This window comes from Leguminivora glycinivorella, chromosome 4 (genome assembly GCF_023078275.1).
Source record: "Leguminivora glycinivorella isolate SPB_JAAS2020 chromosome 4, LegGlyc_1.1, whole genome shotgun sequence".
NCBI lineage: Eukaryota > Metazoa > Arthropoda > Insecta > Lepidoptera > Tortricidae > Leguminivora > Leguminivora glycinivorella.
The window spans coordinates 19,360,489-19,375,637 of NC_062974.1; the positions used below are offsets into that span (position 1 = coordinate 19,360,489).

A 15,149-nucleotide genomic window follows, 5' to 3' on the forward strand; every position below is an offset into this window, starting at 1 on the left:
TTAGGGAACGATATAAGAACCGTAACCGAAATTATTTTGTTCCCATTGAACAAAATTTATAGGTAACGGTTTAAGAACGATATCAAATGGTATTTGGGAACGGGTTCCGATCCCTGCCCAGAACAGTTTGTAGTAGCCACATACGTTATTTGCGTTAACATGGTAGGACTTCCTAAGTCAAAAATGCCGTATGTCAGGGTTATTAGAAGTGGAGCAACGACCCTTTAACTTAGGTCGTGCGATTTAGTTGGTTGCTCCATTCGGAGGGGGCTTTGATAAATCGCCAGTTGGGGCGACAGATGTTCGGTTACAGCTGAGGCCGAGGACGCGTGGCTATTGTATAAACTGCGCAGAGAGCACAATCACAAATCCTATTTCAAGAAGTGTGTTTAATTGATATGGGCAAGCATAGCAGAAAGTCACGGACAAGAGCAGCATAACCGGGGATGTAAACCTGTTGCTGTTGCTTATAGAAAGGAAAATACGAAAATCTGCATCTTTCTTTATAAATTAAAGAGAAATTCACATGTGCAGAATTCTTCTATTCTTCTTATTTGTCTTCTGTTCTGGTACGAGTTTACTAGAGCTTTTTAAAAATGAAAAGAGCTTTTTTTGGTGTCATTTGGCTTTTTAAATTTGAAATAAAATGGGCTTTTTATTCACTTAGCGGTTATCACTTCTCAAACGAATATTATTAGTCATAATCACGTAGGTATAAATATAACTTTACATAATATACATATGAAAAACCTTAATCTAAAACGTAAAACGAATAAATAAAAGAGAAGTAAGATTAGTACGTATTATACAATTGTCAAAGTCCTTTTATTTCTTCGACATCTTATCGCAAAACTATAAAAACAAAACGGAGCCATTATTCAATTAATTGTTGATGTATGTATCTTACTCGTTATTACGTACCGTTTCTATCACAGGAAATGGTGCATTTGCAAATATAAGTGACGCTATCACGAATCTCTGTCAACCCTTTTGACACCCCAAAATGTTTTAACAGTTTTAACACCCTAAAGTGGGGTTGGTAATGAGAGGAAGTTTATTTTTGGTCACGAACGCGGACAGTTAACGAAATGCAGTCCATAAATTACCATAAGAAGCATGAGGGTAATTTGTATAAAAAAACAAAATAAAAATGTTAAATCCGGCATTAAGACACTGATTTAGTACAAGGGTGGATTTAGAAATTACTAAGGTACGGTCAGCCAAGAAAGTGGTTTACCACTTTTCGACTCTATTTTAAACTTATAAGGTCGAAGTGGTAAACCACTTTTTTGGCTGACTCTACAGCGGGGCAAATTTCGACTGAGAGGCAATTGTATAACCTGTGGACACTAGTGAATAATGCAAACATTGTAAAACAAGAAAAAAATGGACCAGTTACATTTGCCCCACAGTCGAGATTTGTCCCGCTGTACCTTAATCCTTTATGTCAGCTAACTGTAGTTTACTCGATTTCACTGTCGAAAAAAACTGAAACTTTTCAGTTCTTTATTCGGTTTTGGCAAATATATATGGTTCCATTCATGTCATGAAGAAAAAAAAACCTGTTATGTATACAATGATTATTTTTAAAATATTAATTTTAATACATTTTTTTTGTTCCAGACCTTGGATTTCGACCGAGATGGCCTAGCAAAGCTAAAGAAGGCCATTAAGGCGATACACAATTCTGGAAATGGTATGTATTCGAATTTTCCCGTCCAAATGGCATCAATTTATTGACTATCTATAATTACATCTTTATACCATTATCGTGTTATTAATTAACAACCGACAAAGTGACACTATTTTCCGAAATATGCTTATCGGTTTATTAGTTAATGCTAATTTCTTCTTATCTTCATGACAATGAGAGCTTACGGACTTCAATGTTTCAAAGTCGTTAAGTATCGTCATATTCGTCATAGCAATATGACAGTCACTTGCAAGACGAATCTTAAGTACAAAATAAAATGGTCAGTACGGATATGATGACATTGATGACGGACTTAACAGTAGATATAAAGTATCATTTATCACGCGAATAAATCCATCTATAGCGCCTGTAGTAGTGGACTTACCTTCACAAACCCTAGTAACACGTTAATTTAGAACGCCTGGCGCGTTCTGCTCCAAATATAAGTCAAACTGGATGCCAAGCGAGTTAAGTATGCATCGGACAGTTCAACTATTCCAGTCCTATCTATTCATATTGCTTCCTCCATCCCCTATTTTTAGTTGGGACGAGAGTCAGGAATACAAAACAGCAGAACCATATTTATCTAGCGTTCTTCCGACAATAATACAGGGGCGGTGCTCTATTCGTTTTATGAATGTTTGTGTCATTGCAAATATTGTGACATGTCTATATGACTTGATTAAGAATTAAAGATCGGCAACTTTTAATGTATACGTTACCTAAGTAAAGCGGATTCACGGACGTTCCCTTTTTCTGGTTTGAAATAATTAAAAATATAAATTTCGCGTGAAAGGATGTTTTCCCTGCTGGGCGTTTTAGTATTCATTGACATATTAACCAATTTGGGATAAATTGAATCCATATTGAAAATCCTTGTATTTCTAAAAGTCACGTAAATAAACGAATTCGTGTTGTCTGATAAATCGAGATAAACAATTATTTACCAATTTTCTGCTAAATCCACGACTTATGATTGAAAACATACATTAGACTTAGATTACCGTTTTGATTTTTGTCGAGCTCCCGATATTTCGACGCAGTTGCATGCATCATGATCACGGAAAACTCAAAACCCTCATTGAAAACATACATTTACCTACTGTAACTATTGTACAAGCCGTTGCCGTAGTTCGTGATTTACCACTCAATAGTCAACACGGTAGTCTAGAGGCTGAACAGACTACTGAACTAGAATGACCCAAATATCGCAATAATAGGGCTGTCTGTAATTTACCACCGACATTGCGAAGGGAATTTGAGCGCTCATAGTCACGCGGTCGATGCTTCTCAATATCTGGCAGTCGGAGAGCACGTTAGGGAATTTCGATAATTCATTAGGTCACTTGAAATAACTATGTTGTTCTTCTAATGCCCAGTTTTATGTCCGAATTTGGGGTTCCTTGAAATATTAGCATTATAGTCGTTAAACTTATGTCAGTGTTAATATTAACACAACTCTTAACAAACCAAGTTTTTAAACTTTGAATCGATTCTAGAAAGCTACCTAGGTTCTAGAAAGTTATTGAAACAGTCAATGAAAGTCCTGATTTAAAATCTGCTGTTGCGAAATTAATGATTTTTCAACATACCCATCAAATGCGGCTATAGGATAATAAACCATATCAAAAAAAAAAGCTTCCAGTAAGAGATGTAACAATAAACTATATATTGATCGTTTTCAAGATTGTACACTTTGATCCATTGAAATCGTATGTTTCAGGGGGGGTTGGTTTGCATCAAATGAGGTAGTTCTAATTTTTTATACATATTGTTAAGGATAAAATAGTGATGTCAAATCCGAGTTTTCCACCTCGAAAGCCCACCGGGTCATTATGTTAAGAATCTCATAACTTCACAAATTATTTATATAATATTTTAAAGGCAATGTTAAATATCGCATAATTTTACCCAAAGATTGATATATTTTTTGTATGTTGGCAACCCCGGCGGCGCGAGCGCGGGCTGTCAGTTAGTTTTTCGGCGTAAAGAAGTGAACTTTGTTTTCTGTGACGATTCGTAAAATAATAATAAATAGCACGAAGGACCCCTTTTGGAATCTTAATTACTATGTTGGTAAAAATTCAGAAGTGACATAAGTTCTCAAACCCACAAATTGTGTTTTGTAAGTAAAGGATCAAGGACAACTTGGTATGTAAGAATTGTTTTTCTTTCCAATCTGAGCCGACTTGCTACTCATACGATTTCGTACTTAATTATCGATCGTAGTTATCGGGGGTTACTGATATACTGAACAATTAACATAAATAACATGTTTTGTGCCCTGAAAGCAAACAGAAAATGTCGTAATATTTGAGGTTATTTGCAAGAAAATAGTTATGTTCTACTACTAGCTCGGACAAACTCGAGCCTCGATTCAACATAAGGTGGATCAAGTAACTTGTGTTATTGTTTACGGGTTAAGATGTTCTCGTAGCAAATTACGTAGAAAAGTCACCCACGAATATCGATAATATGTGTAGCAAACTGAGTGTGCTCTACCTATTCATTATGTTGAGAAACATGGTGAATACAACAATAATCATGTCACTATTAGCAATGATTTATGTTTAACTTTATTTTCATTAGCACACTTGGTAATAACCGGCTTTGTCAAAAAGTTCTTTCCTTTCATATTGTTGTTCGGTAGTAGCCTACTTTTCAGTTACGGCCTTGTAGTCAGTATTACATACCAAAGCTTATTTGTTATTAAACCATAATTGTAATATTCTTACACACTGATTTACTTTAAAATGGTTAATAATATCAGTGAGGAATGTTGGATGGTTGTAATTACAGCCATACAATTTATCAATGAATAAAACACAACAGGAATGTAAAATGCTCTAAATAAGTCAAATGAAATTATATCGAGTAAATAAATCACAACATGAAGTCCTCTGAGTTGTAATAGATAATAAAAACTGTATCTGCATAGTAGCCTGCACAATGTGCCAAGCGTACATTATCTACTTAACTGTCATTACAAAAACTTTAGAGCTGCATAGAGAGCTCATATTTATAGGGTTTTAGCATATATTTCGGTTAAATTGTTATGATTTCTTAATAAAAATACAATAATGATAAATAAGTTCTTATGAAATCGGTTATTCAACGGGCCAATTTGGGCTAATGAAATTTTGCTTGCAATTGCTACCTCAAGATGCTAGTGTACAATTTTTCAAATCCTAAATAGTATTTGAGATGAAGGAATATAATTTGATCATCAACGCAAGACAATCCGTTACAAACAGTAGCATAGCGGGAAAGTGGCTTACTCGTTGGTTATTGATTTGGTTTTGTTAATGGTGGCTTCACACAGTTTCAATTAAGTGATTCTGCCAAAAGCTTATGACATTATCATGTAATATATACGGATCAGTTTGACAGTCCAGCGAGGTAATGTAGCCAGCGCCTGCGACACCTTACCGCAGCGACTTTTAGTTTTAGTTTTTATTTATTTACTTATTTCTATATATAGGAATTTTTACATCTAACGTTTATATAGAACTAAAATAAAAGTGACTAGTTATACTTACGAATTATTCATCAGAATATTTTAGTGGATTAAACTGATCAAGTACTTATTATACTAACTACATTCAATAACTAGTGCTTATTGGGTTTTATCATCCTCAACTCAAAACAATAACAAAAAAATAATATATTTTACATTCTGACATTAAGATTCTAATAAAACAAAGACAGAACAATTTCACTTATACATAATGTTTTTATTAAATTCTCAAAACTGCATTAAAAAAAAATATATATATATAAATGTATAATGATAAACGAACTATTGCATGCGTTACCTAAGGGTTAAATTGATTTAACATCAAGTAGTTTAAAATAAATCTATACCTGTCAAATAAAATTTTAGTACAACCAAACAATCTGATACAAATTGTTAATCACACATATACGGGGTGGGTCATAATGCGTTTATACATGGTGACCCATATAGTTCCCATGACTATAATAAATAAGGTTTTTCTTTAATCATGTATATACAGGGTGGGCCATGATGCGTTTGCACGTGGTGACCCACTTAGTGCCATGTTTATACCTGATACGAATATTTTTTTATCGCACGTATACAGGGTGGGCCATAATGCGTTCATACATGGTGACCTACACAGTGCAAATGGTTATACTGAATACAATTCTTTTTATCGCACGTATACAGGGTGGGCCATAATAATACGTGAAAACAAGTAGAGATCGTTCAAGTTCGTCTGAGCGCTATAGTCGAAGGAGAAGTAATTCTCGAAAGCATTTATCTAGTAGTAGTGAGAGTAGTAGTGACTTTCATGATAAACGTCATAAATATCGACACCGTCATATAGTTCACAATGTGTTTTAATTTGAGGAAATTCATTGTTCTTTTTTTATATTGTTATATTGTTTTGAATATTGAACTGCTTAAGTTTATGTGAAACTGTGAAGTTGTTACGTTTGTGTCTACTTATAATTGTTGAAATTTATCTCAGATAACACCACTACAGTTGTACTGGATGAGGCTGAAGCCCTTTTGTGGCAAGCGGTAGCCAGTCATTTCATCATAATGCTGGACGAGGCCGGAGCCCTTGTGTGGCAAACGGTAGCCAGACATTTCATCATAATGCTGGACGAGGCCGGAGCCCTTGTGTGGCAAACGGTAGTCAGTCATTTCATCATAATACTGGACGAGGCCGAAGCACCTGGTGTGTGCAAGCGGTAGCCAGATTATTTAGCTTATACTGGATGAGGCCGAAGCACCTGGTGTGTGCAAGCGGTAGCCAGATTATTTAGCTTATACTGGACGAGGCCAAAGCACCTGGTGTGTGCAAGCGTTAGCCAGATCATTTAGATCATACTGGATGAGGCCGAAGTATGCGCAAACGGTAGCCAGTCATCTCACCGTAACACAGGACTGAGGCCACAGCACCACCGGTTGTGTAAGTGGTAGTCTGACATTCTATCGTTAACGTTGAACGACACCTAAAGGTTTATACATGTGAGGTGATGGTAAACGGTAAGCAGACTAATCAGTATTATATTCAAGAATGAAATTTCAGAGTTCATATCGTCTTGAAATTCCTGAAGAATTTAACATCTTTATGGATAACTTGATGATGTTCTTTTAATAATATAAATGTTCATTTTAGAACTTGATCTGAACCAAGTGACATGTTCTCGCTTAATTAGATATTCATCTTGTTTGATTTTTGGACATTTCGACATTATACACCACGAATATGTTATTATTTTATTTAGTAGGTAATTCTATTTTGCAACATTTGTTATTCTATCTTAAAATGGGCACACAAGAGTACCTTACTTCAGAGAAATTTAACTAACGAAGAGGTTAGATAAATTTCCTTAAATTCGTGTTTTAACTGGACGGAGACTGAAGTAGCTGGTTACAAGCGGTAGCCAGATTGTTATTTCTCTAGAAATAAGTTGGAACACTGCTTGCGCAAGAGCACTCGTGGTGTCCAGCCCTGAAAGTTGTTACTTACTAATGTTGATCATGTCATGACGAGACGTTCGTTGCACAGAACATAATGTCTCTGATTTGTTATATGATTATTTTGTGTCTTTCTTCTTTCTTACAAGCCGGCAAGATATTTCCTTAAACAAGCGGATACGATGGGCTATTGTGTTTCTACCATTATTCATTTTGGATGGATCCTTGAGGTGGACAAGAATTCAGCGTTCAGTTGTATAAGTTGCTGGCTGAAGGGGGGTGAAAAAAAAAAAAAACACATTGGTCGTAAACGCTGAGACTGCATGTTGGCTTAGCGCAGGACGTTTTCATACTATTTTATGTATGATAATCTACAATTTTAATTTTGCGTCCATAACAAGCTTAAATTCTATGATATTGAAATATCGACTAATAATACAATATTTAGGAATATCGACTGAGTCGCAGTTTTAAGTCTTTCCCTTATAATTCGAATGCTGCATACTGTATGGTCATTTTTCACTATAAGTTAGCATATGAAACAAACTATTTTCAGAATTATTTGGAGGTACACCTCCTAAAGTAAATTTAATTTTATGTCAAATTTAGATACTCAATTTGCTGTTTTTTTTTGTCTGATATTTTATTAGGTTAATTTTAAATTGCGGTTTTCGTATTTGGGATTTCCTTTAAAAACCTCGTATTACTAGTAAATTTAAAGAGCAAAGATAAAACACTTTTACATAGTCACGAAGTAGTGACGAAATGATAATATTTTATATGAGATAGAAAAAAAAAAATATCTACAACGGAAATAAAGTTTTGGGCATTATAACGAGGCGAGTTAGATCTATATACTATCGGAGATCTGACTTTTGGTACTTAAATATAACTTGCAATTTACAGGACATTTGTTATTCGCAAAATTTTTATTATTTACGTACATTACAAAACCATTACTTAGAATAGCTTCTGTCTCCTTGTAATTAAGTGATTGAAAAGTATTGGTGAGCTTTTTGGGCTCGTTGATTGATTTGCCTTTCAGATGACAATGCTTTAGCATTGCATTGTAGGCGTAATTCACTAGAAGTAAGCATAAAACTGCTCTAGTATCAACTAGCTCGTATTTTTATACAAATTACCTATGATTAAGCGATAATGTGGTACATTTTGTTTGAGAGTGGCACATTTGAACCACACTTGAAGAACCACATCTACGGGACATACTGGTATGGCCGCATTAACCTTACATAAATATATTAATACTAGTATTACCTGTGACCGTTTTAATTAAATCCATAGTTATTATAATATACAGTGATTTTGCGTATCTGCACGTAATTATGGCACTGATGTAGTTTTAGTTTATTTATAGTGTATTCATAAAATATAAGTGAGTTGAGTCATATATGACATCTTAAACAATTACTATTTTATGTTGATTATTGATACGATTCGGGCTGCCACGTGACAGGTTTAGCCAAGTGTGGAGCCGTAGGATATTGATATCATGGTTTTTCAAAATATTTCCTATTAATAAATTATTCTTATCTTTACAATAATATTTCACAAAAAAAAAACTTCCTAATTTACCCATCTATAAAGATCTTGATCTAGAATCTACTTTGAGAACACTCTGAGGTTCCCAGAATCGTAGATATTATCTGGTGGACGGTGCAATAATTTAGTTGCTGTATGATTTATTATCTGGAACTAATCAAAATTTAGCAGTTGATTCAGATGAGCTGTATCCTGTTATAGAATTATAATGTATTTATTTACTTACAAATATGATTTTGTTTACACTAGTGCTTAGTGTTTACTTGCATAGAGGTTGATAAAACTTACTATTTATTTAAAAAAAAAAAGGTGTATAAGCTACGTAGATTTTAATGAACAAACTTGGGTCTTGGGTCAATTTATGTTGGGTTTGTGCTACGAATGGCTGTACTAGGTACGGTTCTAACTCGTGACAACCTCGTTGAAACAAATGGAATCTGTTTTAGCTATAGGTAAAAGCGTCGAGACTTCATTCCCATTATAGTCATTAAAAATTAGGAACAACATCTTATAGACTGATTCCGTATGTGTTAATATTCTAATTTTCAATAATAATATGCGCGATACGAGCCATGATACCCTCCTACTATCCTCCTACTATGATCACTGAATCGGAATGAAGACTTAGGCTATGATACTTGAGCTATGGCAGATATTAACGACCCATGCCTGTAATTATTCACTATGGATGTGAATACACGCAGCTTGTTCTGTATAAATAATACTTTAGCACGTTGGAAGATGTCAAGAAAGATACCGATTTTGATATGCTTATTGCACATGTGAAAACCATTTATGGAGCGGTAATCTCTATCGGCATCGCGGTACATTTGACGTACAGCGATCGTACTTTTTCATCATTTTTATTCAAAGCTGAAGACAGACGCCTATCCGTTAGACTACTTTTCTTATTGTATTTTTTTTGTAGTCGAGGTGACGAATGTAAATTGGATGCATATTTCACGATATTGTAGTACGTTTATAAGACTAAAAGCACATCTCTTTAACTGCAAAGCACAAGATTAATTAGAAATTATATTAAATAAGCTATAATGAAATAAAATCATATAATTAAATAAGTATGTGATAGATTTAAATGCACGGTTTCTAAATTTATTACAACTTATTTGAGTTATAAAACTTATTTTAGCTGTCAAAGTAACGGTCCGTGCAATACAACTCGTTTGTTTATTATGATTATTATATAATTATGTTGTTGTGTGTTCTTTGTAAATTGAGTCTATTTAGTTTTAGTAATAATTATAGGAGAGATATTGTTTTTGGCACAAAATTATATAGGAATGTAACGTCTGGGAATGAACAGTTGCGACTAGAATTATGCAATTATGCAATAACCTACTTTAAGATTGGGATATGTAAATCTGATGTTATATATGCAATATAAATATCTGTGTTTGTAAAACAAGATGTAGACTATAAGAAATTCAAAATAATTTAGCTGTTACCATAACGGGCGTAAGAAACTATGAGATTCATTTAGCAAGAAATTCCATCTTGTGTTTTTCTCTTATTTGTGTATCGTCAGAATAATTTCATATTCAATTTAATGTTGTTCCATTGTTTCAATGTATGTTTTTAAATGTAGTTCCAGCGTTCCAACTCTATTTAGCAAGAGAGAAAACGGGAAATAGTCGTGTATTAATTATCTGCTAAATTAGATGGAATACTGAGTGCTCTTTCTCGTTTTAGAATAAATTTACCTCATATGTCCCAAATAAGTTTGTAAAATGTGGATTCAGTGCAGCTCAGTAAAAGAAGGTCGTTATACTGCTATCGCGCAGGTATAATACGCTATAGGCTACAAAATGTCCAACGAATGAGGACATTCTAACAAAGCAGGATGGCCGAGAGGGCCAGAGGTACTTACAGTTGAGTGGCACTGGATGTACAGATATATACATATATATATACAAATATTTTTTCTCTTTCTATTCACTGTATTGAGTCATTTATGTAGTGGTTCGTCGCTACCTACTAACTTATCCTGATTGAATTACTAACCTGACATAATGGCTTGATTTATGAATAGCTGATACTAGACCGATTGTAGAACATTTTAATCCAGCTGGGTTCGAGTGATCTCAACTAGTTTTTTATATTAGTTTTGTCCAAGGGTACGTTCATCCCAAGTTTTCGGGTAGATTACAACGTACAAGTTAATTTAAGTTAATTTTAAAAATAATTGTTAAAGCTTGTTTGATTCCTTTTATCCATGTGTTGTGCCTGGGACAGGCACTGGGTCAGGATGGTCGACTGTTAAGAATCTCATAACTTCACAAATTATTTATATAATATTTTAAAGGCAATGTTAAATATCGCATAATTTTACCCAAAGATTGATATATTTTTTGTATGTTGGCAACCCCGGCGGCGCGAGCGCGGGCTGTCAGTTAGTTTTTCGGCGTAAAGAAGTGAACTTTGTTTTCTGTGACGATTCGTAAAATAATAATAAATAGCACGAAGGACCCCTTTTGGAATCTTAATTACTATGTTGGTAAAAGTACCGGAAATCGCTTTGTACCGGAAAGACAGAAGAGGCACTGTGACAACAACACTTCAAAAATCCTTTCAAAGTGAAACAGATAGTTACGCTTACCATAAGAGGGAGTGAGACAGACACACGCGGGCTTCAAATTTGCCTCACCAAAAATACGTTACACATGACTCGAAAGAAAACAATCTTATGCGCCGCAAGTTTTCATACATTTTACGCCTTTTTGATCCCAGGATAGTTAACTTGCTCGCAAAAATCGCGCGAAAAATCAGACGATTTCGCGTGAACCACATCTTTTGTCTCTGTCGCATTTGTGAAGTCATGAATAAATGCAGCTGAGATGCAAAATGTTGTTTTTCGCGGCAGGTCTTCATTTTTGAATTTTTTGATAGCTATTATTGTGCTAACACATTGACCAGTATAACGTGACCTACCGCAGCAATAGAGTTTGTATGGCTATTGTTATGTGTAATCAGGGAGCTCTCTTAGACTGGACGTTGAAATGGTAACTCAAGTGTTTTGAATATTCGGAATACCAAGCATACCAACACACGAGGGCCAACCACTGAGAAGATGCGTTTACGAAGCTTGCTTAAAAACAATTACAAGATTACTGACCGAAATATAATATAAATTATGTGAAGCATGGTAGTTTAATTAAGTAGTTTGGTAGTTTTTTATTTAATCAGTAATAGAAAGAATAATTCATTTCTTAATTCAATAGAATGATAAATAAATCCGACACGAAACGTAATTCACAGGCGGTTGACGTTGACAGTAATGACAGTTTACAGAAGAAAAGTTAGTTTGTACGTACTTAGTTGCATTAGCAATATTTGCATAAAGTTTAGTTTTGTCCTACAGTGATAATACTAATAAATGAGCCAAAATGTAATAATGGTGACAACTTTTACACAATCAAATATACCTGTGATTCTGCCTTAGTGTCATTTGTGTGCAAAAAAATAGTGAAACTGAACTGAAAAGACTTACCGGCGTCGCGAATGTTGATGGTGTTTTTAATTACTATCATATTGCTTTTAAAACACATGGAGTGGTAGGTTTGTTATTTTTATGTAAAAGTGGTACTAATTATAAAACAATACGAACTTTAGTTTGTTTTAAAACATGCAGTTTTATGGTAACTATGCTAATCAAAGTATGTTATTATTAAGCTGTTAATAATATGAAACCACTGTAATTTGTAGCAGTAATTTAAATGGAACAAACTGTAAATAATATTATTCAATGGCAAAATTAGACCCAGTTCCATAAAAACATCAAATTAAGTTGTTATGCAGGCCTCTATGACAGTCCTTGAAATATTTTTTAATTTTATCTATTTTCTCTTGTTAAATGTTCAAGTACTCATTATGACTAATGAAATTTAGTATGTATAAAGGATATTTACCTAGTACACAACTACACATACTAGTTTTTGTTGCCGATGGATTTTGTCAAACAGCCGATGCTAGAAATTATATATATATACAGATCAGTACCTCACCTCATTTGAAGTAAGACATTGTAACACCTCATTTTTGGAAATGAGGTACTCATACAAACTCATTTGAAATTGATGTCCTACCCATCACTAACACAATGTATAGTCATATACTGGAGGGTGAGTTAATGTTATGTCCTTAAACTACTTAATAGGACACGGGCATGTCCTTAAACTACGACAACCAATGTTAGTAGGTCCCGCAAGGGGCCATCTGGTCTGCTACCACCCTCCCGCCGAAATCCAGGCACCAAACAGCCTTGCTGCGTTTCATCTATGTACAGTGCCAGTGCCTTTGGACGATGATTGGGTATCAGTTATGTTGCTTACAGCTAGTCATTTTGGATCCAAAAGTTTACCGGACCTAGTAGCTCACGCTGGAAGGTAGTGAGATCCGAGGCACGGTCTTTTCGGTAGCCGACCGCAGGAAGTTGAGGTCCAGTTGTACGGCAGCCACATGCAAACGGCTGCCCCGCCACCTAGTGAAAAACCCGCGAATAGCTCCACCGTGCCAGATATGGCGACTGGATGGGAGGAGAAGGCAATCGCTAAGTGAGCTCCTCATTGTCCTGATTAGTTCAAGTGATCCAAGCAGTAAACGCAACACCTTGACAACCAGTTTTCACCCACCCCGTACCCTTCAACAACATGAAACGAAAAAGAAAAAAGAATACGATACGAGTAAGTGTAGGTAAACGCCAACGGCACTTCCTCTCATTGAAAGTGCACCTCACCAACGTGCACTATATCGATCCGGTTCTCCACCATCCTGAAATCGAAAAGCCGCACATATTCTTTTTGACGAATACGCAAATTAAAAACCCAGCGGACGCGGCGTACATCAACTACCCAGGCTACTCACTGGAGGACAAGTTCAGAGCAGATGCTGGGGTCTGTGTGTACATCCGCGACGGCATTTTCTACAACGCCTCTGTTTCTTTGAGGTGACCTGGTCCGGGGTGGTAAGGGGTCCGCTTTGTGGATAATTATTTACTTGGGCTCTGAGAAAGCGATCGTATGCCTGTGTCTACCGACGTACAGCGGAAACCAGGAAAGTGACCTTCTGCTAACAGCTGATCCAAACAGGCACTCGGTTTCGGTCTCAGCTCCACGGGATCCGGCCACTGTCTGGTGAAATCCATGTCGATCCACTCTCCATACTCTACAAAGCTCAACTCCGATCATATACGTAGTGTTGCAGCCACCTGCGGGACGGCTCAGCTAAATACCAACTCACCGCTTTGGATACATTGCAGAGCCAGGAGGATGATGTTTTGATGAGCTTTTCGATTTCAAGATGGTGGAGAAACAGATCGATATAGTACACGTTGGTGAGGTGCACTTTAAATAAGAGGAAGTGCCGCTGGTGTTTACACTTACTTGTATTCTTTTTTCTTTTTCGTTTCATGTTGTTGAAGGCTACGGGGTGGGTGAAAACTAGTTGTCAAGGTGCTGCATGCGTTTACTGCTTTGGCCCCAACTTCCTGCGGTCGGCCACCGACAAGACCGTGCCTCAGATCTCGCTACCTTCCAGCGTGAGCTACTGGTTCCGGTAACATACCTGATACCCAATCATCGTCCAAAGGCACTGGCACTGTACATAGATGAAACGCAGCAAGGCTATTTGGTGCCTGGATTTCGGCGGGAGGGTGGTAGCAGACCAGATGGCCCCTTGCGGGACCTACTAACATTGGTTGTCGTAGTTTAAGGACATGCCTCACCCTCAGTATATGACTTTGACTATACAGTGTGTTTTTATGAAATTGTGAAAACTTTAACTAAGCGTATCTCAGAAACTACTGGGGCCACAAAGATACTTTTTATATTATTTTATTGGTAATTTATTATTCTTAAAATTGTTCATAATGACTTTAGCCCTTAGGAAAGTTTTTGATGGTGAAATATGAGAAAAACCAAAAAAAGTCATGGTTTTTCAAGTATTTAATAATGACCCGGTGGGCTTTCGAGGTGGAAAACTCGGATTTGACATCTCTATTTCATCCCTAACAATATGTATAAAAAATTAGAACTACCTCATTTGATGCAAGGCTGAATGTACGATTTCAATGGATCACTTGCAGTTTAATTAAACGCAGAGACAATTAAACGGCCGGCGTTCTAAATATGGAAGTATTGCGTGTAGACCCACTTGGCCATAAAGAACTGGAGCCCCAATTAGGGTATAAAGATGCCGTAAGTGCATGCAATACAGATACATAAAATAATTGCTGTATTGGTTGTAATACTTGTAATATTCTTTTAACCATCCATACCGTAGGATTATAGCTCATTTAGACGGCGTGCGAACTCGCATGCAATTTTAGATACATTACGGACTATTGAGGTTACTTCTACTTCGTAATAAATGTCGCGAGAACTCGTACTTTATAAATCGGTCCTTATTTGGTTAACTTTTTCTTTGACT

The 15,149-nt window shown here is 35.8% G+C and overlaps 1 protein-coding gene across 4 annotated transcripts in view; it reads left to right on the plus strand.

The window, feature by feature from the left end:
• LOC125225866 (arfGAP with SH3 domain, ANK repeat and PH domain-containing protein) overlaps nucleotides 1-15,149 on the plus strand; it is a 115,922-nt gene that overhangs the window by 27,206 nt on the left and 73,567 nt on the right. For all 4 annotated transcript variants that reach the window (XM_048129740.1, XM_048129741.1, XM_048129742.1 and 1 more), the window contains exon 2: nucleotides 1,624-1,696. In XM_048129740.1, the coding sequence (XP_047985697.1) occupies nucleotides 1,624-1,696 (73 nt within the window). The remainder of the gene's footprint in view (nucleotides 1-1,623; nucleotides 1,697-15,149) is intronic.